Source organism: Heterodontus francisci, chromosome 11 (genome assembly GCF_036365525.1).
Source record: "Heterodontus francisci isolate sHetFra1 chromosome 11, sHetFra1.hap1, whole genome shotgun sequence".
NCBI lineage: Eukaryota > Metazoa > Chordata > Chondrichthyes > Heterodontiformes > Heterodontidae > Heterodontus > Heterodontus francisci.
Window position 1 is genome coordinate 30,316,029 of NC_090381.1, and position 27,580 is coordinate 30,343,608.

The 27,580-nt window shown below is 44.1% G+C and overlaps 1 protein-coding gene across 5 annotated transcripts in view; it reads left to right on the plus strand.

The window, feature by feature from the left end:
* kif1aa (kinesin family member 1Aa) overlaps positions 1-27,580 on the plus strand; it is a 520,143-nt gene that overhangs the window by 170,002 nt on the left and 322,561 nt on the right. For 4 of the 5 annotated variants that reach the window (XM_068041901.1, XM_068041902.1, XM_068041903.1 and 1 more), the window contains exons 8-13: positions 734-809; positions 1,936-2,014; positions 2,352-2,494; positions 16,252-16,463; positions 17,006-17,085; positions 24,915-24,990. In XM_068041901.1, the coding sequence (XP_067898002.1) occupies positions 734-809; positions 1,936-2,014; positions 2,352-2,494; positions 16,252-16,463; positions 17,006-17,085; positions 24,915-24,990 (666 nt within the window). The remainder of the gene's footprint in view (positions 1-733; positions 810-1,935; positions 2,015-2,351; positions 2,495-16,251; positions 16,464-17,005; positions 17,086-24,914; positions 24,991-27,580) is intronic. The other variant, XM_068041905.1, reaches the window with a different exon arrangement.

A 27,580-nucleotide genomic window follows, 5' to 3' on the forward strand; every position in this document is an offset into this window, starting at 1 on the left:
CAGTCAATCGCTCCAAAGACTTTAGACAGATTCTCCAAATTGAACCAGGCAGGCTGAGAAATAGCTTCCAAAACACAACTGCGATCAAACTAGTTTAAATTTAATTTAAACTCTAAAGAACACTGAATCAATTATATATTCAAAGCAATCCCATAAGATGGTTGTGTTTGAATTGAATGGCTTGGCTGCTCACTCAGGCAAAGTCAAACCTTTGCACAATTGCATCAAAATAAATTTGGAAATGTTTTTCCGTGAGTTTTCCCAACACTTCGGGCTGGATTTTCTGATCCGGCAGGAACATCACCGGATCAGTGACGGGGTCAGACGTGGTCCCAGCTGTTCCAGCAAGTGTTGACTTCAGCAGATGTTCTGGGTTCAGACAGGTTTCTTTTTTAATCAATTGAGGTCCTATTGGCCTGAGCGATCTCGAGTTTGAGCAAGGAAAAGAACTCGCCGAGGGTCACTGCTTCTATCCAGTGACCCCTGCAGGAGGAGGATGAGGTCAGGGTGGGCCCAATTCTTGCTCACAGTCTGCTGGCACTGACTGTGGGAATGCCACAAGAGAGGATAGGGCCAAGTACTGGTGCAAGTCTGGTGTACCTTCAAGAGAGATAGGGGCAAAACAAACTCTGATTTGAGAAAACGACTGATGTTTAACACAATTAGACTGCTGCGTCTAATCGAAGATTGGGTTCTGTTTATGATTTTTTTGTTCTCGTTCAATGCTGAACAGAACAAGAAAAAGAAGAAAACGGATTTCATCCCATACCGAGACTCTGTGCTGACATGGCTGCTACGAGAAAACCTGGGTAAGAGAGCCCCTCCATACAGTAGTTTACTGAGGGTAACAGGTAACTAACAGCTGCTGCATATTCCACAATAACTAACCATTAGCTTGGGCTGCTATTAATAATGCTTAGAAGCAGCTGCTGAGTGGGACTGGTAACACTATGAATTGCTTATGGTCCTTTCACTCTGAGACCTGGAGTCTTGTTATAAAGAAAGACTTTTAATTATAGTGAACCTTTCAATACCTTAGGACATCCCAAAGCATTTTACAACCACTGAATTACTTTTTGAAGTGTAGTCACTATTGTAATGCAGGATCATTTGTTTTTAGATGTTGATTGAGGGATAAATATTGGCCAGAACATTGGGGAGAACTCCCAGCTCTTTGAATAGTGCCATGAAATCTCCACCGAAGAGGGCAGGCAGGGACACAGGTTAACATCTCCTCTGAAAGACCGCTCCTTTGACAGTGCAGCACTCCCTCGGTACTGCACTGGAGTGTCAGCTGAAACTTTCTGATCTTCCAACCTTCTGACTCAAAGGCACGGGTGCTGTCACTGAGCCAAGGCTGACGAGAGTCTCGTCTCACTAGAATTGGTCACAAACAAAATGCATTTGATTCATCTCAACCTGTCTGTCTGTCAGAGGACACAGTTGCAGTGCTAGTTAACACTGCCAGATGATCAATATGTAAAGTGGGGCGGGGGAGGTGCTGGGGAGTTACATGATCTGGCATTGCACTGGATGGGAAGTCACAGTGAAGTTAGTAATCTAGTCATGCATCTGTTTCAGTGGAAGAGAAGGAAAAGCCTATGCAATAGATTTTGGGAAGTATTTAAACAGTGTGCAGCAGCCTTGCCTGTTTGATGAAAGTTTACAATTACTGTTACTGTTAGGGATACTGGAAGTGAGAATGAGAGGATAGTTCTTCTCCCTGCATTGGGGTTGGGCGAGTGGGTCAAGCTGAACCATTGCACCACCTACACCTCCCGCTGCCCAGTCCAGGACTGGCACTGCCACTGGTAGTGCAGACAGAGGCATGGAGATATAGCAGTGTGACTGAATAGAAGAATCGAATTGTTAAAGATGAGAGGAAGCATTGGGGAGGTGTCAGTGGCACTGGATTAACACTTTGCTTCTCTACAGGGGGCAATTCCCGGACGGCCATGGTGGCAGCCCTCAGTCCAGCAGACATCAACTACGATGAGACACTCAGCACCCTGAGGTAAGGCTCTCCCAGGTATCAGTGATGTGTTGGAGGAATGGAGCAGCTGGTTTAGTGCAGAGAGAGAGAGAGTGGATTAATGACAAACTAGAGAGTGGGCGGGGCTGGGTTAAAGGCTTGGGGTAGGAGGGCAGGATTAAGGGTTTGGGGAGGGATGAACTGGATTAGGGACCGGTGGGAGTGAGGGAAACAGGTGGGGATAGGGTTCCAGTGGGGAGAAGATTGTGAAGAATTGAAAGAGTTGAAAACTATTTCCTGCGCCATGTTCCCTTCACAACTCTTCCTCTGGTCCCTAACCCAGTACAACAAACAAAATCTGGTTTATTCTGCTGCTTAGGTACGCTGATCGTGCTAAACAGATCCGGTGCAACGCAGTCATTAATGAGGATCCCAACAACAAGCTGATCCGGGAGCTGAAGGATGAAGTCTCCAGGTTGAGGGATCTGCTCTGCACACAGGGACTGGGTGACATTATCGATCGTAAGCAACAGCATATCATTGTGTCACAGGAAAAGCTAGATTCCCTTCCGACCACAACCCCACCCCATAAACACATGTCTTAGCACTGCTGGATGGATGTCCTGTGCCATTGCTCACAGGTAATCTCAGATAGGGAGTACGGCTGCTCACCTGGCCTGTGTTTTGAGGCCACTGCTGTAAATGGGCAGATTTAAACAATCGTAGCTCCGTATGAGCTGCCTAGGTCAATCGAAAGGGAGCTGTAGCTGCAGATTTCAGTCTGCAGGTCAGTGTCTGGCTTTCTTTCTCTTTTAGTACCGAGATTGTTTTGTACTTGTAGCAAAATGTGTAACACATTGTTACAATCTCAGTGAGATCATTGATATGTAAAATACGAGATAGGAACCCCCAGGCCAATTTTAAGAATTATGCGGCAAGATTTCACATTTTAAGACTTTTATTATCACAACTAAACTAAAAGAAATCCCCATTAACTAAATAGCACTTTGTAAGTAGCTGATACCCCAAATTACAGAGAAAGATATTTTCTTTACTGATTAAAATACTAGAAAACCTCACATCATACTTATACGTTACACAGTCCTTACTGATGATGAAGTCCTTTGAGGTTACACGTCCCAAACTCCTCCCAGTTGCAATGGGTTGGCTCTCCCAGATCTTTTCAAAAATCAGTGCCCTCTTCACTCACTTCTCCGATCTGGATGTCCGTGAATAAGGCGATTCCTCGTGATCCTGTTGGGCTTTTACTTCTCCGCAAACTTCAACTTTCAAAACAGGTTCAAGTCTTTGAATCTTGTCACAGTATCAGGCTTCCAAGAGCAGGTGTTCTCTCTCTCGAGGCTGTCACCACTGGTTGTGGTTCATGGGCACCTGCTCTGCTTTCAGGAAATCTGTTCAATTTACCTGGGCTCAAAAATCAATACTATTGACCTGTTCCAATATGTCCAGAAGTCTAGTTTCAGCAGAGCCACATGGGGTTTCCATTGTTCCCAGCTATTAACAGCTGCCTGGTACATTTGCATTCTCAGAATCTCTGACCCCTTGTTCATGATCCAAACATCTGGGAGGGTGAAACCCATTGTAACCCAGCTGTTACCCCTGCATTCTCTGTTTTTTCAAAAAAAAGTCTTTGATTTGTATTTTCTGTTGTCCTGGTAACCAAGATTTCTGTCTTGTCCTTAGGCAGAGTGGACGTGAAGTCACCTGACTTCTTGGACTCCATTTTAAACTTTTAAAAATCATAGTCTTTAAAACACAATCATGTTACTAAGTCCAGCGTTCATAACATCTTGGTGTGTGACACTTAGGCCGGGATTTTATCTGGGTGATGGGGGTCTCGGCGATCGGCTAAAGCACCGGCGAGAGCCCTGCGTCACCTCCTCTGTGGAAGGCCGGCTGGATCACGTGCCAATTAGGCACGTATGTGGACAGCAGCCGGCCTTCCCCGGGATCAAGGACCCTGACAAAGGAAGTTCCACCTGCTGAGAGCTATCAGCCAATCAGAGGCCGGCAGCTCTTTAACTGAGCAACACCATCACGGAGGCGGTGGCTGCTACTGGTAATGGACTCACCTGAGGCGCTGGAACCAGGCCACAGGTAAGTTGGGGGGGAGGGGTTTCATGGGATGGGGGTCACAGGGGAGGGGGTTGTAGGAAGGTCGGCAACAAGGACAGGGGAGTGGCTCTCAGTGGGCCTTCCCCCCCCCCCCCTTCCCAATGCTGGGTCCCTCGTTCAAGCACTGTGCCTTTTAATGAGGGATCCTCAACCCCCCTTCCCCGAAGCCAGCAAGCAACCCACACGGGTTTGCCTGGCGTGCTCCCCATGCGGCGATAGGCCTGCCTGCCGCTGGGCTAATTCTGTCAACGGCAGGCTAATGCCCTTAATTTCCCACGTAAGGCCGTTCACAGGCCTTCCCACCGGACTTAATTTCGATAGAGATGGGAAGGTGGCGGGGCTGCAACCACCTACTCCCCCCACCAACCGCACCCCCCGCGTCACCATCCTGTCCGATTATATGCTCTCCCCCCCCCTTCAAAGTCACTGCAGCGGAAGAGCATAAAATCCCCCCCCCCACCTTCATGTGTAATCTCAATGTTTTAATATGACATCTGGTATGTGATGGGTACACACTCTGTGTACACCATTATGTGTAAAATAACAAACGCTCAGAGCATGGTCCTCAATTTTGAAAAAATGGGGCACCGCTTGTTTGGCTGAAGACAGTGTCCCGTGTACACTCCCAGCATTTTCATATGGGAAATAAATCCCAAAATCCCACCTCTCCCATTCCCAGCTGATTCCTATGTAAGACAGTGCAGTTTGTGTCTATAAAACCTACAGAACATGCAGCAAAAGAAAACCTTGTCCAAGCATTAATTTAAAAATGGGGGCAAAAAATATTAAATGAAAATCAATGTGTGAAGGGCTGGTTGGCAAATCCATTCTTGGTACACAACAAAATCACAATGAATTGAAAACCTGAGGGCTGAGGATTCATTTCACTGGTTCCTATGTGTAACTAATGTGTTTAAGATTTTGCAAGAAATACTGAACAGTCTTTGCAAACACTGTACATAGTAACGAAAGGGATCCTTACCCTCCACATCCTCAAGACAACATTGAAGTGGGCGGGAGTGAACGGTTTTACAGAGTTATGTTTTATGTTGTCATGACCTCCTTTCCTAACCCCTGCCTCTTCCTACGGTTTCTTCAAAACTTTTTCCATCCTTTGATGTTTCCTTCCTCTCTGATGTCTGTTTTATAAAAGCAAACGCAAGTTGTTTCTTTCCTTCTGTGGATGCTGTGATAGTGAACCTGTTTTATGTACTCTGACCTCTCACCCTTGTTTCTCTCCCTTTCTCTGGTCTCTCAGTGACTCCGGTGCCCGATGACAAAAGAAGTGGAAGAAAATGTGTGTAAATAGTTGGCGTAACACAGTAGCAGCTTGTAATGCTTTCCTCACGTGCACATCCACACACCCTCACAACACAGCATGAGACGGAGCCTTTTCATCCCATTGCCCTGTGTTCATTAGTCATTGTCAAGGGTGAAAACAAAAAGGCACGAATGCGGGCGCAACATTGTTTAATGGACCATGAGAAACCTTCGTTCTCGCTGACTATGTGGCGGGTTCACACCCACCCATGCCATGTGCCCCACCCCCCTCCTCCCCCCGCCCCCCACTGCCACGGCATTGCCCAATAGCTGCTCTTCATCTATATAGCAAGACTTGTAAGTATTCCCAGATTATTTAGTCATCAAGGGGATCACAGACCAGTTTGATCCTCATATCAGCTCAGTATCCACTTGCCCATTTCCAGCAAGGCTCACTGTGTTGCAATCAGGAGCAGGAACCCTGGCTGATTTACCTCCAATGACAGCAAAGGAGGTGAAGGTGACCTGTAGGGCCAGACTACTGCCCCAGTTAGAATGAGCTAGCTGAGTATAAACAGTGTGTGTGTGTGTGTGTGTGTGTGTGTGTGTGTGTGTGTGTGTGTGTGTGTGTGTGTGTGTGTGTGTGTGTGTGTGTGTGTGTGTGATCATAGAATGGTTACATAAAATCATAAGAAATTGGAGCAGAAGTAGGCCATTCGACCTCTCGAACCTGCTCCACCATTCAGCAAGATCCTGTCTGTCCCCATAACCCTTGACTCCCTTGTAAATCAAAAATATGTCTAACTCAACCCTGACTATATCCAACGACTCAGCCTCCACTGCTCTCTGAGGAAGAGAATTCGAAAGATTAACGACCGTCTCAGAGGGGAAATTGCTCCTCATCTCTGTCTGAAAAGGGAGACCCCCTTATTTTCAAACTGTGTTCGCTAGTTCGAGATTCCCCCACGAGGGGAAAAATTCTCTCAGCATCTGCCCTGTCAAGCCTCCTCAGAATCTTAAATATTTCAATAAGATCAGCTCTCATTATCTAAACTCCAATGAGTTTAGGCCTAACCTGCTCGACCTTTCCTCATCCTTTTATGTGGCACCTTATTGAATGCCTTTTGGAAATCTAAATACACTACATCTATTGGTTCCCCTTTATTCACCTTGATTGTTACATCCTCAAAGAGCTCAAATAAATTTGTCAAAAATGATTTTCCTTTCATAAAGCCATGTTGACTCTGCCTGATTGCATTATGATTTTCTAAATGCTGCTATTTCCTTAGTAATGGATTCTCGCATTTTCCCAATGACAGATGTTACGCTAACTGGCCTATAGTTTTCTGCTTTCTGTTTCCCACCTCTCTTGAATAGAGGTGTTACATTTGCCATTTTCCAATCCGCTGGGACCTTTCCAGAATCTAAGGCACTTTTAGAAGATAACAACTAATGCGCCCAATATCTCTGCAGCCACTCCTTTCAAGACCCTAGGTGCATTCCTTGTAGGCCTGCAAATCTGCTCTTCAGGTGCTTATCCAATTCCCTTTTGAAAGCCAGGAATCTGCCTCCACCAGTGCATTCCAGATCCTAACCACTTGCTGCATCATAAGATTTTTCCTCATGTCGTCGTTGGTTCTTTTGCCATTCATCTCAAAACAGTGTCCTCTGGTTCTCAACCATTCTGCCAATGGGAACAGATTCTCTCTATCTACTCTATCTAGACCCCTCATGAATTTGAATGCCTCTATCAACTCTTCTCTCAACCTTCTCTAAGGACAACAACCCCAGCTTCTCCAATCTATCCATATCACTGTTGTTCCTCATCACTGGAACCATTCCCGTAAACCTTTTCTACACCCTCTTTAAAGCCTTCACATCCTTCCTAACATGTGGTACCCGGAATTGGACACAATAGTCCAGTTGAGGCCAAACCAATGTTTTATAAATGTTCATCGTAACTTCCTCGGTTTTGTACTCTGTGCCTCGATTTCCACTTTCTCAATCTGCCCTGCCACATTCAACCTTTTGGGCTAAAAATTGATAAAGAGGAGCTATTAGAAAGGTTGGTTGTACTTAAAGTGAATACATCACCAGGACCGGATGGGATACATCTGAAGATACTGATGGATGTATATTGTGCACATATACCCCTATGTCTTTATGTTCCTGCACCCCCTTTAGAATTGCCCCCTTTATTTTATATTGCCTCTCCTCGTTCTTCCTACCAAAATGTAAAACTTCACACTGTTCTGCACTAAATTTCATTTGCCATGTGTCCACCCATTCCACCAGCCTGTCTAGTCTTCTTGAAGTCTATCACTTTCCTCGTCATAGTTCACAATACTTCCAAGTCATCTGCAAATTTTGAAATTTTACTCGACACACAAGTCTAGTTCATTAATATGCATCAAGAAAAGCAATAGCCCTAACACCAAAACCTGGGCAACCCCACTGTATACCCTCCTCCAATTCGAAAAACAGCTGTTCACCACTACTCTCTGTTTCCTGTCACTCAGCCAACTTTGTATCCATGCTGCCATTGTCCCTTTTATTCCATGGGTTTCAACTTTGCTGGCAGGCCTGTTATGTGGCACTTTACAAACACCTTTTGGAATGCACTCAACATTAACTACATTATCCTCACCAACCCTCTCTGTTACCTCATCGAAAAACGCAATCAAGTTAGTTAAACATGATTTGCCTTTAACAAATCCTTTTAAGTCTTTCCTTAATTAATCCACACTTGTCAAAGTGAGTGATAATTTTGTCCTGGATTATCATTTCTAAAAGCTTTCCCAGCACTGAGGTTAAAGTGTTTGACTTGTAGTTGTTGGGTTTATCCTTGCACCCTTTTTTAAACAAGGGTGTAACATTTGCACTTCTCCAGTCCTCTGGCATCGCCCCTGTATCTAAGGAAGATTGGAAGATTATGGCCAGTGCCTCCGCAGTTTCCTCCCTTACGTTCATCAGTATCCTCAGATGTATTCCATCCGGTCCTGGTGATGTATTCACTTTAAGTACAACCAACCGTTCTAATAGCTCCTCTTTATCAATTTTTAGCCCATTCAGTGTCTCAACTATCTTCTTTTTCACTATGACTTCAGCAGCATCTTCTTCCTTGGTAAAGACAGATACACTGTATTCATTTAGTACCTCAGCCATGCCCTAAGCTTCCATGTGTAGATCCTTTTTTGGTCCCCAATCAGCCACACCCCCACCTTTTATTACCTTTTTACTATTTATATGCCTATAGAAGACTTTTGGATTCTCTTTTACGTTAGCTGCCAGTCTCTTCTCATAGTCACTCTTTGCTTCTCTTATTTTCTTTTCCAGTTCCCCTTTAAGCTTTCTATATTTAGCCTGGTATTATCAAGCTGACATCTGTTATTATGCCCCCCTTTCTGCTACATCTTACTCTCCATCTCTTTCATCATCCAGGGAACTCTGGCTGTTGTCACCTTACCTTTCCCCCTCGTGGGAATGTACCTCGACTATACCCGAACCACCACCTCTTTAAAGGCAGCCCACTGTTCACTACAGTTTTGCCTTCCAGTTTTTGATTCCAATTTACCTGGGCCAGATCTGTTCTTATCCCATAGAAATTAGTCTTCCTCCAAATTAATTATTTTCACTCTGGATTGCTCCTTGTTCTTTTCCATAGCTAACCTTATACTATGATCACTGTTCCCTAAATGTTCCCGTACAGACAATTGATCAGCCTTGTTACCCAGAATCAGAACCAGCAATGCCTCCTTCTTCATTGGGCCCAAAACATACTGATAAAGAAAATTCTCCTGAGCACCCTTCAGTAACACACTTCTTGTGTCTCAGTACATGGTTTCTATGTGCCTCAGTGCCTGGTCACAATGTCTCATTTGCATACCCTTTCCACACAAGATATCAGGGAAAAGTTTTTATTTATATAAACTAAAATTGAGAGTTTGGGTTCGAGTGAGAAGTCACCATGTTGTGAATGTAGGTCAGTAATGACTGTAATTGATGCTCTGACAGACACCTTTCTAGTACCCTCAGGTACATGTCAATACAATAGAACCAACTCACAGATCGTACCTGACACCAGTGCTTTTCCTGAGAAAGGTGTTTGCAGGTGATGATAAAATTTGGATTTTTTTTTACTTCCTTTCTCCATGTGCATAGTTTGTTAGCCTGGTTTGACACACTGTGGCTGAGAGGGTGGCTGTGATCCCTTGACCATCTGCTGGCAACTGTCAGGGACTGCCCAGAAGTGACTTTTCATCAATTCAGCTGGGTGAACTGCTGCCCACTGTCCATTACCACCCCTCCCACCTGTTTCCACCCCCCTCCCCCCATTGCTGCTGCTCAGCTGCTCAACACCCCCCTCCAGCACCTGTTCCTGCCTCTGGGCACTGAGCGTTAGGTGACACTCAGTGTCCTGACGTTCCCTTCCTGTTATCTAACAGTGGTGGTTTTGGAGAAAGTAGGGGTGTAAGGCCCATCATATATAATCTCTAGACAGAATGTGGAATTATTCACTGCCCAAAATGCCCGATGGTATACCTGATCACATGACAGCACATCTATGTGCAGTGTGACAATTTATTTAAATAGAAAACTCTCCCTCATGATGTCCAACCCCACATTACTTGGGGCGCAGATAGAATTGATGCATTTTACAAAGGCATCAAAGAAGAAATTTGCAGGGCTATGAGGAAAGAGCAGGGAAGTGGGACTAATTGGATAGCCAGCACAGGTGCAATGGGCCGAATGGCCTCCTTCGGGGCTTTATGATTCGATGATTTGAGCTCTTCCCTTGCTGTTGCTGACCAGATTACTGCACAGTTGCACTGGCTCCTTGAGATCCTTTCTCTCATGCTGTGACTGATAGGCTTCTGCACTGCTCCCCTGCTACAGACTCCTGGTTACCCAATGCTCTAGCTAAAACAATGGTCACTGCTCACATCAAGGTAGGCCTCACATCCTACAGCACTGACTCCCTATGTAATTCTGTTCCTATATTACTGTGTTAGTGTGCTGCTAGATGAACACAAGTTTTGCATTTTTACAGATCTTTAACCCAAACACCAATCCACCCAATAAAGGAAATTTACTGCCACTCATTCCCCAGCTATTTTATACGATTTGTGCTCCTGCCTTTTTCTCTCATTGTTTTCACTGCTCCTCTCCTGAAGGCACTGACACTTGCTGAGACAGGGAAAAGGTATTTTTAAATTAATTCTAAAAGTGCTATTTTTTAAAGAAAAGATCCTATAAGTAAGATTTAAAGAGCATAATTATTAGTGTTGAATGGATCTTGAGAGACAAATAGATTATTGTATTGTACAGAGGCTGTAAGTGATAAATTGTTGTAAAAGAATATATGAAAATCAGTGGCATAAAATGACTGTGATGACAACAGAAACTTGTATTTATATAGCATCTTTAACATAGTAAAATGTGCCAAGGTACCTCTCAGGAGCTTAAACAACATTTGGCACGGAACAACAAAAAGAGATATTAGGAGAGATTACGAAAGGCTTGGTCAAAGTTGTAGGTTTTAAGGAGCGACTTAGAGGAGAGAGAAGAAGAGAGATTTACGGAGGGAATTCCAGAGCTTAGGGCCTCAGCAGCTGAAGGCCAGGCCACTAATGGCGGAGTGATGAAAGTCAGACCAGAATTGGAGGAGCACCCAGATCTTGGAAGGGCAGTACAACGAAGTCACCATTAAAGACTATTAACAAACACCTACCCTGTTCTAAAACCTAGGGATGGAACATAGCAAGTCTGGTGTCGAGCCTTTCTCTGAGAGGGTTACCACACTGTTGCAACCCTTATGCTACTGCAATGCTTCTGCTGTGCATCGCCCTCTTGCTGTGCTTGTGTGTGCGCTCCACCTGTCTTTCTCGTTCTCTGTGTCTAATGTCAATGTTGTTGATGTCGAATGTAATGTATGTTTACTGAATCCCACTCAACCACAATTGACGTACAGCAAAATTGCTTTGCTGTTAGTGGATTTTGATACAATGGGGTTTTTCAAGCAAGTTGGATAGGACAAAAAAGACAGAGGCGCAAGGGGAGAGCCAACTGTGCAACAGCCCCAACAAACAAATTTCTCTGCAGCACCTGTGGAAGAGCCTGTCACTCCAGAATTGGCCTTTATAGCCACTCCAGGCGCTGCTTCACAAACCACTGACCACCTCCAGGCGCGTATCCATTGTCTCTCGAGATAAGGAGGCCCAAAAGAAAGGATAGGACATCTGGTTCACACTACATTGTGGCTATCATTTAACACTACAGGGCTGCAGACACAGAGGCTGATGACAGGGTAGATCCACAAATCTGCTGTTGGGTTGAGGGCAGCTGTTCCTGCAAAGTAAATATGGAGAGCCAGACCTTTGAGTTTGGACTTTGGCTCTCACAGGGGAGACAATGCACCCAAAGGAAATGGAAATGAACAGGCTGTGCAGGAGGCCGGGGGTGAGGTATGGTGATATGGGACATGAGCTTACTCTTTTCAAACTGGAACAACAAATTGATAGATAAGAAAGAACTTATGCTGATATAGAGCACCTTATTGCATCCTCAGGACCTCCCAAAGTACTTCCCATTTACTCTTTTATTGAGGAAACTGTGGCTGTCAGGTCCCACAAGCAACAAATGAATGGCTAGTTAGGTGGTGACCATTGAGGGAGGAGTGTTGGTCAGCAGAATTTTTCCAATTGATCTATAACATCCATGTAAACAGGCAGATGAAGCCTTGGTTTGATATCTCAAATGACACCTTCAATAATGTAACACTCCCTCTGTACTATGCTGAATCTTCAGCAAGATTTTACCCCTTAAGGTTAGCAGCGGTCCTACTGGTCAGCAACACCTCCCCCCCCCCCCCACCCCCACCTCCGGAAATGGCTGAAATAGCTGCATGAACCTTTTTTCCTGTGGGTTCTGCTAGAATTACATTGGGAGCCAAGGAGAATTTAATTCCCATAGAATTTCAGGGCCATTATGCTCACATCCTGCAGTGGAAACTGAGTCCACAACCATCTGATTGACAAGCAATAGTTCTACCAATTGAACAAATATGGGATCTAAGAGTAAATGCATCTCTAGTCTATAACCCTGTACACCACCAGGTCCCAGTTAGCCTCAATTCTACCTTGGACAGAAGGCTTAATGTCTTCTTTCCTACTGGACCCAGTGGAGGTGGAGCAGCATATTAGGGCTTATCTCATCTTTAGGATCTGGGCTAGACTTACACAACCACAAGGTATACTTATACACGAGTCAGACACAGTCACTGGGCACAGACATTTGAGAACACATACAGGAGATTGGCGCACACATAGGGGAACATATCTACAGGGGGAAAATATGCATGGAACATTTACATACTCAGGATCTACACGTATTCAACGTGTGCATGCAAAATGAGGCACAAACAGTACATGGGGCATATATGTACATGAGACAGATACATGCATAAGCCATAGACAGTAGCCAAGAAAATACACATATAGGGAACACAGTCATACAAAAGGCACACATTTATGAGTTATGTACACGAGGAACACGTTCAGAGGGCAGGGTCGTATTAGGAGCACACATACATAGACATTTATGAACACGGGGCAGACATAAGAACAAATATGGGGGTTCACACATACGTAGGACAAACATGTACAAGGGGCATGGATCATACATATGATAAACTTATGAACACAAGGCTTGCAGACAGGGCAGTATGCATACATATACACAGTCTGCTCATGTAAATGGGGAACACTCATGCAGGAGGCAAATACACAAATTCAAGAGGCAAATACACGGGTAATGTGTCTAAATGTGATAGTCACATGGACAGAGGACAGATGTGTACAAGAGGCACAGACATGTGACGCATTCACACACACGTGCTGAATATTATGGGCCCCCTAAGGACGGGAACAGAGGCAGGGGGCCCATATAATTGAGAGAAGGTAGGGGTGGAGAGCCCATCGCCTTGGAATTTAGTCCAGGATGGGAAAAGCCAGAGACAAACTTCCCACTGAAGATGACCATCCCACCCAGAGGCCAATTGAGGCCCTTAGTGGCCAATTAATGGCCACTTAAGGGCCTTTTGCGCCACCACTTGTATTTTACCAGGGATGTGGGATTGGGGGGAAGGGACCCTCCTCTATGCGAAATCTGTGGCCCACGGAGGGGCTCCAGTGGCAAAAGTCACCCTTCCGCTAACAACCCCTCCCCACTGCCGGCAGTAACCGCCCTCCGCTCCCCCCCCCCCACACCTCCACCTGGGCCCTGCCGGACTGGCCCCGGTGATCCCGAAACACTTACCTGGGGTACGAGGCTGCAGTGCTCGTCCTAGTCATGGACCTCTTGTAGTACCAGAAGTGGCCACCGCTCCCGGTGGCACTGCTGATACTACTGAGCTACTGACCCTCTGATTGGCCAGCAGCTCTTGGAGGTAGATCCTTGTCCTTAAAGGGATGCGGACCCCAGTGCCGGACAGCTAATTGCCCGAGCACTGTTAAATAGAGCCAGGTAGGGGGGTGGAAATCTCCAAAGGGTTGACACGGGGTTCCCCTCGCTTTTTGGACCCAGCATCGGGACCCCTGCCAGCTCCATAAAATCCAGCCCTCAACATGCGCAGGATGAGACACATACATAAATACAAAGAGCAGATACACGCATGGAGTGCATGCAAAGGCAAACATATATACACACATTGTGTCAGTGTACACTGGCACAATCAGCATAAACACATACACATGGGATATTTACATGTACAGTCATACACGCGTACATGGAATAGACATGTATTTATAGCACCCACATATACCTGGATCACTTACATTTAAAAAGCACAGGTGCATATCAAGCAACACATTCACAAACATGCACAGAACAGACAATTCCACACATGCACATAAGTAGGGCATGCACTTATACATGGGGTACACACATGTATGAGGCACACAAACATACATGGGGCACTCAAATGCAAATGTACTCATATACACAGAGTGGACTCCTATAGTATGACAAAGAGCAATGAAGCTGTACATTAGACAGGAAAACAAAGGTTCTTGTGACAAATTTTGGACAATTGGGGGCAATGGGAAAGGGAAACCCCTCCCTCTTTGAGTAGAATGGGCCTGTACTCTTTGAAGTTTAGAAGAATGAGGTGTGATCTCATTGAAACATATGAAAGAGTCTGACAGCACTTGACAGGGAGATGCTAAGAGACTGTCTCCCCTGGCTGGAGAGTCTAGAAGCAGGGGGCGTAGTCTCAGAATAAGGAGCTAGCCATCTCAGACTGAGGTAAGAAGAACTACCACTTCTCAAGGACAATTAGGGATGGGCAATAAATGCTGATATTGCCAGCAACGCTCACATCCCAAGAACGAATAAAAAAAATTCTTCATTAAGAGTTGTGAATTTTTGGAATTCCCCAAGAGCTGCGGGCATTGAGTATATTCAGCATAAATGTTGATAGACTTTTGGACTCTCAAGGAATCAAGGGATATGGGGATCAGACAGGAAAGTGGAGTTGCGGTTGAGGATCATATTAAATGGTGCTATTAAATGTCTTACCCCTGCCCTGCTCCTGTTTTTTATGTGCTCTGGGGAGTAGAAACTACACTTCCCAGGTTCTGGACTGAGTGCTTCCAGTGCTGTTTGTTCTTTGTTCTGTTACTTGTTGTGCCAGGAGAAGGCTTTTCTCCCTATAATGTTTCAGAATATTTGTTTTCATAAAGGAAGAAAAGAGAGGCTTCAGAAGCCAACAAGGACGATGTGACTCATTGCCGTGATGATAGTACATGCAAGATTTTGTCACGACAGCACTCTTGTAGTAAAATACAAGACAGGAACTTGAACTGTGAGTTTTGCCTAGGTTTGTAGCACTGATGTTTTGGGCCTATCTTGGGAATCGAACCTGGGATCTTCTTGGTTCGTATGTCTCAGTTCAACCTGAACAGTGCAATTGCCATCTGAAGTATTCTGAAAGCTGCAGACGGGGATAATTATATTTAAGAACCCAACCACGTGTAGTGTTATTTGACATTTGTTTATCCAGTTATACTATGTGAGTTCAGAATTTTAAAAAATCTGTTGTTGCTTATGACCCCTGGGTAACCCAAGATTATGTGCCAGCCCATAACAAAAGTCAGGTGAAAATAGCCCACTTATTGACCAGTCTCTACTGACCCAATGGGTCAGATCCTGTTGATGCTGCTTGCCTTGTGATTCCCTGAGAACCACGCAAATCAAGGCAAAAGTGGGTGAGTGAGCATCACTGCTCACTTTCTTCCCAAGGGCTGTTGTCTCAACTATCTGCTACCCCCCCATACTCCAGAACTGGGTTTATTAGACTTATATCAGTGCAGCTTTAGTAACAGCCAGAGGTCAGCGGGGAAGTGAATGGGACACCCACCATGCATGGTAGAAAACATCTGGATTACAATAGACTTATAAGTCGACCAGACGACAAAGTACACGGGGGAAGTGAGCAAAGACAAAACAGCAGATAGTGCCAAGTAAGTGGGCATTAAACTTCCATCCAGCCAATTACAATGGGAACTGAGCACTACACTTGCTTTCTCACGAAATAGATCAGCAGTTCCCCAAAGCAAATTTGAGCATTGGTGAGTGACCATTCTAAGTTGGCAGAAACCATCAAAACCCACCAACAGTAAGCACATCTTAAACACTTGGGGTCACCATCCTGACTCCCTCTCGAGCACGGATTCATTTTATGTACATTCATGATGTCTGTCTGCTTTCTAAGATATGTTTCTCATCCCGTTTTAGTTAATTTTACCCAACTTTCATTTTTCTTTCTTTCCTTTCCTTTCTCTCTTTCTCCCCTTCCCTTCCCTCCCTCCCGCTTTCTTCTGTAGACGTGAACGATTTAGAGAATAATAATCGTAATCGCAGAATAGCAGCTGTCAATCAACGAGCTGACAATTTCTCCACAGTGTCCGGAATGGTGGCTGGAGTGAGCCCCTCGCCGTCCCTTTCTGCTCTGTCCAGCCGTGCAGGGTCCGTGTCCAGCCTGCACGACCGGCTCATGATCGCCCCTGGCAGTGAGGAAGCTATTGAGCGACTGAAGGTAAATGCTTTCAAACTGTGACAGTCAAGGGAAATTGGAAATGTGATATCCTGCATAAGGACATCTAAAATGTTTTGCAACGGGTGTTTAAACAGCCTGCCCAGGACAATATCTTGACCAATATATTACCATACTGCACATGGGCCAACCTACCCAGGGAAGTGCTTTGACTGATACGCTGTGATGCATATGGGCCTTGAAGAGGCTGCCTCTTCAGCTGTCTGTGGCAATGCCAGAATCCCACTGGTAAAGTGGATCAGTCATTCCTTGAGAACCACTCAATTGGAAACTATTTAGGCTCTTTACTAGCTCACTATAATGTCGTTTTTTTTAAAAAAGGAATCTCTCCAAGTGAATTAAATCTACCACAGTTTTTCAGCAGCTGCCAAGCTAAATGTTAGTTGGACTAACCATTTTGTTCTACACTACCAAGGATTGTTATAAGGCCAGCAGCTAGTTCCTGGCCCTCGATAGAGTTACACTTCACTGCTTTTGAGTTCATTTTTCAAAAGCTTATATTGATGTCTGGGCACTGTCAACAGGAGACAGAGAAGATAATTGCCGAGTTGAATGAAACATGGGAAGAGAAACTCCGCAGAACGGAAGCCATAAGGATGGAGAGGTAAAGTATGACTTTAATCTGCTGTAACAAGCTGTATGGTTTCAAGACTATCCATAGTTGAGTCAAACCTAGTAAGAGCTTCACTGCAAAATACTTGCCTCCTTAATTGGTACAGGCAGTGCCTAATCAAATCATATTGACCTGAAGGCTCCTAGTTAGGTTCCCATGTTAGTGTTGAATTTGCTGATTGTGATTAGGGAGCAGTTGTTGTGCCAAACATGACAGTATTCTCTGTTGGACCTTAAATTCAAATTAGTTTTCCAAGGCCTATTGCTATGGAGATGAAGATGTCTACACTGCAGCACCATTATTTCAGTAAAATACTGATGAGTTGATAAATAGTGGAATCAATAAATTGCTGTGAACGACAGATCCCAAATGGACGAAGTTCAGAAGCTGCTGCACTTGTCCAGCCCTATGGCCTCATTGAGAACAAGCAGCAGAGGTTTCTCTTGGTTGAGCACAGGCTTTAATTCAAGTTTCTGCACCTTACAGTTCATACTGCATTGAAAGGGGGAAGTAACCATAGGTGTGGGGCAGGTTTCCATGTGAATTAGACCTTTGTAATCTTGGAATCAACCATGATCTAATTGAATGGCAGAACAGACTTGAGGGACTGAATGGCCTCCTGCTCTTCCTATAGTGGTCTTGAGGGGCTGAATAACCTACACTTGTTCCTATAGAACCTAACAACATGAGCAATTGGAGCTGGAGTGTACCACTTGGTCCTTTGAGCCTGCTCCACCATTCAACAAGATCATGTCTGATCTTCTACCTCACTTTCCTCACTATCCCCATATCCCTTAGTACCCAAAAATCTATCAACTTCTGTCTTGAATATACTCAGAGCATCCACAGCTCTGTGGTGGAGAATTCCAAAGATTCACAACCCTTTGAGTGAAGAAATTTCCACTCAGTCCTAAATGGCCAACCACTTATTCTGAAATGGTGACCCCCACGTTCCAGATTCCTCAGCCAGGGCAAACATTTTCTCAGCATCTACTCTAAAAAGCCCCTTAAGAATTTTATACATTGTTACAGCCAGGCAAGGAAGGGGGTCTCAGGCTCCCCCTTTCGCCCCTTCTCTGGTTTGACAGCAACAGGGTTTATCCTTTTTACACAGTGATTGAACTCAGCACCTCAGTGAGCACTTTCTCCTGTTCCTGTAATATAATTGCTAAAGAACCAGACCAGTTTTCTTGAGTTTAAGAAAGATGCAAGTTTATTATTCTTAACACTCTAAACCAGTTAAAGTTACTAAAATATGCTACGCATTCACACACATTCACATGAGAGTCACACGCAGAGATTACAGAGGGAACAGTTTGTGGTTGGGGTAGAGTCTGGAATAAATGAAATTTAAATAAGATATATCAGTCTGAGTCCTCGGTTGAAATTGTAGTCCTGAAGTCCTCGCTGGGCCACGTGCATGGTTGTGGGCTTGCTTCTCAGGCCTCTTAAAGGCAGAAGAGGGGATTTGATCCTTGTCCCCTCGTGGTTGGCTGTGGCAGTCTAACTGGAGTGAGAGAGCTGCCTCCTTGATGGCTTACAGTTATAGTTCTCTGCTTTGAAAAAGCTTAGTCTCTCCAGAGCTGTACAAGCAGTCACATGACATTACCAAACCTCTGGTTTTAATGAGATCCTTCCGGAAGCTTCTGATATTCAAGGCTCTACCCCCTCAAGCTGTCCAGTCACATTTGGTGGGGTGGGGGGAGGGGGTTGGTTCTTTTAAAAACCATGGGTGTTGATGGCCCTCGACGACTGTACTGGTAAGGCCATTTCAGGTAATTTAGTTAGAGCACCTCATTATTTTGGCTAGGTTGAGTCAGTCATGTTTCCAGTCTGGTCTTTTGGTGTTTCAAATGTAAATTGCAGTGGCTATCTTGGCTGCTAGTGTACTTTCTAATAAGTTATTTGTAAGAATTTCCAGTAAAAGTATCAGGCAAGGTTCCAACTGATGAAATTAATATTTCCCAGTTGGCATGTAGGGTTTTCATGGCAATTTCAATTAGATCACTTCTTCTAAACTCCTGGGAATACAAGCCTAGTCTACTCAAGCAGTCTTGATGGGCTGAATGGCCAATTCCTGTTCCTGTGAAATGAAAATTAATCGGTTTCTATAATAGACAGTCAATAGCAGAACATTAATTTGACACACTGGGATAGTTCTCAACTCACCATCAATGTCTGGGAAAGCAGAGAATGGGTTCAGTGTTTGTCACTCTTCTGGCAAGTAATAATTTCAAGTCTTACATGGCACACTGTGCCACCCAGCATTTACTGCTCCAGTGGTCTTGATCGAGCCCTGCCAGCAAGGATTTCGTTCAAGTGGATGCAAGCATCAGGACATGACCACACTCATGGCACTTGTGGACATCTTAAACCACAATCTAGTTTACCTACACTAAGACCATTGTGTAGGGTATGCGGGAGGGCTATTTCTTTAATGCTGTGAACAAACTAAAAAGCAATAAGATGACAACCAACCTAGAAAGGGGATAGCCAAGGCTGGGCAGACCAGATTCTGGAGTATAATCTTCTGTCACTCCTTGTTGATGTTAAATGTGATATCAGACAGAGACCTATTACTTCTGGACTGGAACCAACTACATTTGTAGTATCCTCTGATACTGGCCAATTGTACAAACATCACTGAGATTTTATCAGATTAGGAACATAGGAAGCCATTCAATACAATCATGGCTGATCCAGGTACCAGGTGCAGTCTAACTTGAATTATGACTTCACTACTCCTGTACTCAAATCCTCTTGCAATAAAGGCTAACATACTGTTAGCCTTCCTAATTGCTTGGTGCACCTACTTGTTAGCTTTCAGTGACTTATTGATGAGGACACCCAGGTCCCTTTATGCATCTACACTTTCTAATTTCTTACCATTTAAAAAATACTCTGCACATCTATTCCTCCTACCAAAGTGGATAACATTATATTTTTCCACATTATATTCTATCTGCCATGTTCTTGCCCACTCACTAAGTCTGTCCAAATCCTCTTGAAGCCACTTTGCATCCTCACACACATTCCCACCTTGTTTTGGGTTACCTGCAAACTTGAAATATTACATTTGGCCCCCACATCCAAATCATTGATAATATATTGTGAACAGCTGGGGCCCCAAGTTCTGATCCTTGCAGTACCCCACTAGTCACAGCCTGTCAATGTGAGAATGACACATTTATTCTGACTGTTTTCTGCCCATTAACCAATCCAATAAAGATGGGCAGAAAAGTGGCAAATGGAATTCAACTTGAAGTGTGAGGTGATGCATTTGGGGAGGCCAAACAAGGCAAAGGAATACACGATTAATGGGAAAATACTGAGAAGTGCCGAGGAGTGAATGTCCACAGATCCCTGAAGGTAGCAGGACAGGTCAATAAGGTGGTTAAGAAGGCATTTGGAATCCTTTATTTTATTAGCTGAGGTATAGAATACAAGAGCAGGGAGGTTATGCTGGAACTGGATAACACATTGGTTAGGCCACAACTTGAGTACTGTGTGCAGTTCTGGTCACCTCATTACAGAAAGGATGTAATTGCACTAAAGAGGGTACAGAGGAGATTTGTGAGGATGTTGCTGGGACTGGAAAAATTAAGCTATGAGGAAAGATTGATAGGCTGGGGTTGTCCTCCTTGTAACAGAGAAGGCTGAGGGGCGATCTGATTGAAATGTACAAAATTTTGAGGGGCCTGGATAGAGTGGAGATGAAGAGCCTATTTACCTTAGCAGAGAGGTCAGTGACAAGGGGGCATAGATTTAAAGTAGAAAATGTTAGAGGGGAGATGAGGAAAAGGCTTTTCACCCAGGGGGTGGTGATGGTCTGGAACTCACTGTGTGAAAGGGTAATTGAGGCAGAGACCCTCAACTCATTCAAAAGGATTCTGGATATGCACCTCAAGTGCCGTAAGCTGCAGGGCTACGGACCAAATGCTAGAAGGTGGGATTAGAATAGGTAGATTGTTTTTCGGCTGGCACAGACACGATGGTCCAAGTGGCCTCTTTCTGTGCCTTAAACTTTCTATGATTCTATGAATCTTTAATCCATGCCTCCTATCCCATGTGCTTTAATTTTGATAACCAACCTCCTGTGGGGGACTTTATCAAAAGCCTTCTGAAAATCCAAGTATACCATGTCCACTGACTCCCCTTTATCAATTCTGTTAGTAACATCCTTAAAAAAACTCCAACACAACACAATTTCACATCCAGAAATCCACATTGACTTTTTTTTTTTAAGTTCATGGGATGTGGGCGTCACTGGCTAGACCAGAATTTATTGCCCATCCCTAATTGCCCTTGAACTGAGTGGCTTGCCAGGCCCATTTCAGAGGGCAGTTAAGAGTCAACCACATTGCTGTGGATCTGGAATCACATGTAGGCCAGACCAGGCAAGGATGGTAGATTTCTTTCCCTAAAGGGACATTAGTGAACCGGATGGGTTTTTAACGACAATCAACAATGGTTCCATGGAGTTATTAGACTATTTTTTAAAATTCCAGATTAATTAATTAATTAATTTCAGATTTTCCCATCTGCCTTGGTGGGATTTGAACCAGTGTCCTCAGATCACTCACCAGGGTCTCTTGGATTACTAGTTCAGTGACATGACCATTATGCCACTGCCTCCCCAATTATGCCCATTTATCACATCCTCAGAATATATTCTATAATTTTCCTCAATGCAAAGCCAACAGATCTTTAGTTGCCCATTTTCTCTCTCCTTCCATTCTTAAATAGTGGGGTGACATTTTCAACCTTCCAATTTGCAGGAGCTGTTCCAGAATCTATAGAATTTTGGAAGATGATCACCAATGCATCCACTATCTCCATAACTACCTCTTTCAACACTCTGGGATGTAGAATATCAGGTCGTGAGGACTAACCTTCAGCCCCATTAATTTCTCCAGTACAACCTTCTTACTAATACTAATTTTTTTCAATTCTCCCTACTCCCTTGAATCTCTAATTCTGGGAGATTTCTTGCATCTTCCTCAGTGAAGACAGACAAAGTAATCATTTATCTTCTCTGCTATTTCACGATTCCATTATAAATTCTCCTGACTGTCTGTAATGGACCCACATTTGTTTTAGCCAAACATTTCTTTTTTACATACTTATAGAAACTTTCAGTCTGTTGTTTTTAGGTTTTATTGCCGATGTACAGTCATACCTTTTAGTGTATTTTCCCCAATCCACCTCAGCCAATTTACCCCTCAACACCCTGGCTTCAGATTGAACTACCTCACTTCCAAACAATGTAAAATTCTATTGTGGTCATTCATCCCTAAAGGTTATTTTACAACCAGATTATTCATTATCCCTTTCTCATTAAATAAGAGATCTAAAATAGCCTTTTCTCTAGTCAGTTCCTCAACATACTGCTCTAGAAAACCATCCCAAATACACTCCAGAAACTCATCTTCCACAGGAGGAGTGCTCATTAGGTGTACCCAGTCTATATGCAGTTTGAAGTCACCCATGATTGTATTACCTATGCTACATGCTTCTCTAATCCTGATTAATACCATGTCCCACACTACTACTATTTGGTGGCCTATAAACAACTCCTACCAATGTTTGCTGCTTCTTAGCTCTATCCAATCAGATTCCACATTTTGTTCTTCCAGAGATCCTCCCTTACTAATGTACTGATCCCATCCCTTACCAGCACAACACCACCTTTTCGCCTATCCTTCCTAAATGTCAAATATCCAGTTCCCAGTCTTGGTCACCCTGTAGCCACATTTTCATAATGGCAATTAGATCATACCCATTTACCTCTATGCCTTTAAATTATCTACCTTGTTGCAAATGCTGTGTGCATTCAGGTAGAGTGCTCTTAACCTTCTCTTTGACATTATTCTGCATTCTAAGAATAGTTGATACTCATCTTTGTTTCGCTTGCCTTTAATTTCACTTGCTACTTTTCTACTCCCTGTTACCAGCTTTACTTCTTCCAACGAAGGACCCCTCAGGTTCCCATTTCCCCCATCCCACCAAGCTAGTTTAAACCCTTCCCAACTGCACTAGCAAATCTCCCTGCCAGGATATTAGTCCCAGTCCTGTTAAGGTGCAGCCCATTCATCTTGTACAGGTCCCACCTGAACCAGAACCGGTCCCAATGCCTCAAATGTGATACCCTCCCTTCTACACCAATTCTCCAGCCACAAGTTTAATCCTCCTATTCCTAAGATTATTAGCACATGACACTGGGAGTAATCTTGAGATTACTGCTCTTGAAGTCCTACGTTTTAATTTTCTTCCTAAAATCTGCTTTTAGGACATCATCCCTTTTCCTACCTGTATCATTGATATCAATGTGGACCACAACCTCTGGCTGTTCATCCTCCCCCAGAAGAATATCCTGCAGCCATTTGATGGCATTGTTGACCCTGGCACCAGGGAGGCAACACACCATCCTGGAGGCATGTTTATTGCCACAGAAATACCTGTCTGATCCCCTATTGAAACCCCTGTCACTGTTGCTCTTCCACTCTTCTTCCTCCCCTCCTATACAGCCGAGCCACCCATGGTGCCACAGGCTTTGCTGACCTTCCTCATTGCTGCTTTGAGTGCAGAGAGTATAAAGTAGGAGCTTGGTGAGGGAGAGGCTCCTTGCATTCTTTTTCTACCTCCAGTAGCTGGCCCTTACTTTGGTATAGGCAAAGAAGCTGATTGGTGAGTAACTGGTAAGTTATTCTGCTTATTCTAATTGTAATAAATAGCTTTTAAAGTTATGGTATGGCCTGTTAGCTTTCACAAGTGGAATGTACATCCTGAGGAACCTTTGCCCTCACCAGTATCCAAAATGGAAAACCAATTAACAAGCAAGATAGATTCAGGGGACTCCTGCACTACCTGCCTGGTTCTTACACTGCCTGGCAGTCACCCATTCCCTCTCTGCCTGCATGCTGCTACCCCGCAGTGTGACCACCTCCCTAAACATGCTAGCCACATAGTCCTCCACCTTGTGGATGCACAACAGTAACTCCAGCCACCACCCAAGCTCCAAAACCTGGAGCTCAAGCTTCTGCAGCCAATGACACTTCCTGCAGATGCGTTCATCTAGGACACATGGTGCATCCATGACTTCCCACATACCAGAGGATGTACATAGTGAAAGCTAACAGGCCATACCATAACTTTAAAAGCTATTTATTACAATTAGAATAAGCAGAATAACTTACCAGTTACTCACCAATCAGCTCCTTTGCCTATACCAAAGTAAGGGCCAGCTACCGGAGGTAGAAAAAGAATGCAAGGAGCTCCTCCCTCACCAAACTCCCACTTTATACTCTGTGCACTTGAAGCAGCAATGAGGAAGGTCTGCTTTATATTTTCTGAAAAACATCTGATTCAAGCTTCTGAAAACCAGTTTAAGCCATCTACCTCAGTAACTAGCTGCAGCTGCTCCCAGAGAGCTTGTATACCCCTGCTTTAAGGCTGGAATAATACTTAACTTCTCTTAACTTAAGGAGTAATTGTTAGTTAATTGCTAAATTGAAGAAAAAACTAGACTTTAGATAGAAATAAACCTTTAAAACTCCTCCACACCAGACTCAGCAGCTCTCAGTTCAGAGCTGGCTATTCTTCTGCAAAGTGCTCATGGGCACAACTCCAGATAAACAGCTAATGAATAATGCTGGTCCAGCTGCAGAATGGTTCCATGCCCACTGTACATTGCCAGTGTATAGACTTCCAAAGCATCAACCACCCACTGTTTATTCTCTTGTGTGGAATTCCAGCAGACCAAACCCTTTCCCATTCAGGTTTGACGGTGAATTCTCAACAGCTTTGAATTTATGTTACAGGGAGGCTCTCCTCGCGGAGATGGGTGTGGCCATGCGAGAAGATGGCGGTACATTGGGTGTCTTCTCCCCTAAGAAGGTAAGTTAGGCCTGAAAAAAAAGGAAAGAGCCATTTTTGTCTTGTGTATCCAGCAACATCGGAAGGATGCTGCTGCTAAATGGTTCTAAACAGACATATCTGTTTGATGAGCTCCTTGATGGTTGTAATCTAAAGCTGCTGTCTATACTTCGCAATATCTATTGAAATAATTGACCAGAGTGGTCTAGCCACTATGAATGTCAATGTTTTACAACTTGGATGAAGAGAGATGCAGTAATATATACAAATAAAAAGAACTTGTATTTATGTAGAACCTTATTATGTTTCTTGGAAACATCCCAAAGTGCCACACATTCATGCATTCTTTTTGAAGTACAGTCACTGTTGCTATTTATTGAAACATGGCAGCAAGGTCTAAAGCAATGTCCTACTAAACAGCAAGGAGATAAATGACCCATTATAAAAGCAAAATACTGCAAATGCTGGAAATCTGAAACAAAAACAGAAAGGTCTGTAAAGGCTCAGCACTGTCAGCTGGTCTGGCAGCATCTGTTGAGAGAGAAGTGGAGTTAATGTTCCAGGTCTGTGACCTTCTGATGAAAGGTCACAGGCCTGAAACATTAGCTCTGTTTCTCTCTCCACAGATGCTGCCTGACCTGCTGAGAGTGACCAGTTAATCTGTTTCTTTTTAACAAATGAATATTGGCCAGGACACGGGGAGATCTCCTTGCTCTTCTTCAAGTACTCACATAGGATCTTCATTCAAAGGAATAGTGACTTAGTTTAATGTCTCTTTTTAAGGACAGCACCCACAACAGTGCTGCCCTCCTTCAGTGAAGTCTCAGCTAGATTGCGACCTCAAGTCTTCGAGTAGGGCTTGGACCTATGGACTTAAGAGATGACAGTGCTACCAAATGAGCCACACTAAATTTGAAAATATTGATTAGCACATTTGTGAGATCCCCACATACACCAGCCTCACTAATTCTTCCCCGCAGGTTACAACTCAATTAAGACACTTTTAAATTGATGTTGGGCATCAGGAGAAGGGTGGTCAGAAACTCTTAAGCCACCAAAAGATATTGTATCAGTGCCCATTGAAGTTTGTGGGAAAACATTGGAAGGGCCAATGGGAAAGAGGCATGTTTTCCACTGCCTCTGACAGCCATTTTTGGAACCCAGGTGAAACAGAGACTCCTGGAGAGTGCCTGGAGAGATGGACAGTTTGGCTCCTTATGCAGGTGTGGACATTGTGCTTTTGCACCGATGGCACAAAGTTAAAGCATCTTTAGTTACAAGAGATACAACTATAGATCCCCACACCCCAACCATGAACAAGTTTGCCAGGAAATTTCAATGTTAAGTGTAGTTTTCTAAAGCTCAATGTAGCTTAACACTTGCGCTGTATATATGTTTGAGTGTACATGTGTCTGTGTGAGCATGTGTTTGTGTGTGTGACTATATGTGTGTGTCAGCATAGGTCCATGCGTGTGTGTGGGTATGTGTGTGTGTATATAAAGAAACATGAATTATAACTTCTGCTGGCTGCTTTCCTGCATCTGACTTCCAATGGCTGCTGCTTTATAATTTGGTAACCAATGTCATTTGTCATTCTGGTTTTTGCCATCTCCTTCCTGGTTTCACCCATTCCTCTACCCTTTTTCCCATCGCATCAAGTCCCCCTCCCTTCCCTTGCTCAACACCTGCTAATATTTGCTTCCTGTTAGATTGTCAACAGAAGAGCTGCTCAGATGTTGCTGGAGTCTCTGGGGGCATTCTCTCCCAAGGAGGTTTGTTCTGAGTGACAGTGTGTGTGTGAACAGTGCTGTGCTCCCTCTGATTTGGTTTGTTCTGTCACTTTTTGGATAGACTCCCTGATTCTGTTGGCTGTTTCTGATTCATTTTCCAACATTACAGTCCTCTATTAATGGCTCTTAACTTCATGGATCATTCCCAGCAATGAAAATAATATAAGTCTTAGGTCAAGTTTTGGGAAGGACTGCTCCCTCCCCTCTTCCCCTCTCTTCCCTCCCCCTTTCCTATCTCTTTCTGTCTCTACTCCACCTGACTCTTCCACTTTCTGTTCCTCCCAGTCATTTCCCTTTTACCGGCTATATCCTCTCCATCTATTCCCTTCCCCCTCTTTACCGGTCCTCCTCCATTTTGTCCCCCTTTCCACTTCTGTCCCAGTCATCCATTCTTGCCCCCTTTGTCCCCCTCTCCCCCTTCATCTCCTTTTCCAACTCTCCCCTGTAAATGTAGCCTAGTCAACCTCATGATCTTAGAAAAGATTTCTTAGTCCACCTGAACCTGTCACCTCCAAAGACTATGAACAGTCAGCTTATTTAATCTCCTGGGAGAAGATTCTCCAAGGTTTTTCTCTGATTTCCCCAAAAGTATATTGGGTAAAAACCCAGAATCTCTATCCTTCCATCCTAAAATCTATATCCTTGACCAGTTGCATTCCTTGATGTGATATCTGCATTGTTCCAGCATCTCACAGTTCCCCATGTTCCATAACAGATAGTGTGACATGGGAATGCTTCAGATAGCCAGTGAATTCCAATGGATTTCACTCCATTCCCAGCCAAATGAGAGAAACTATCATAATCTTCCCACACAACCAGCC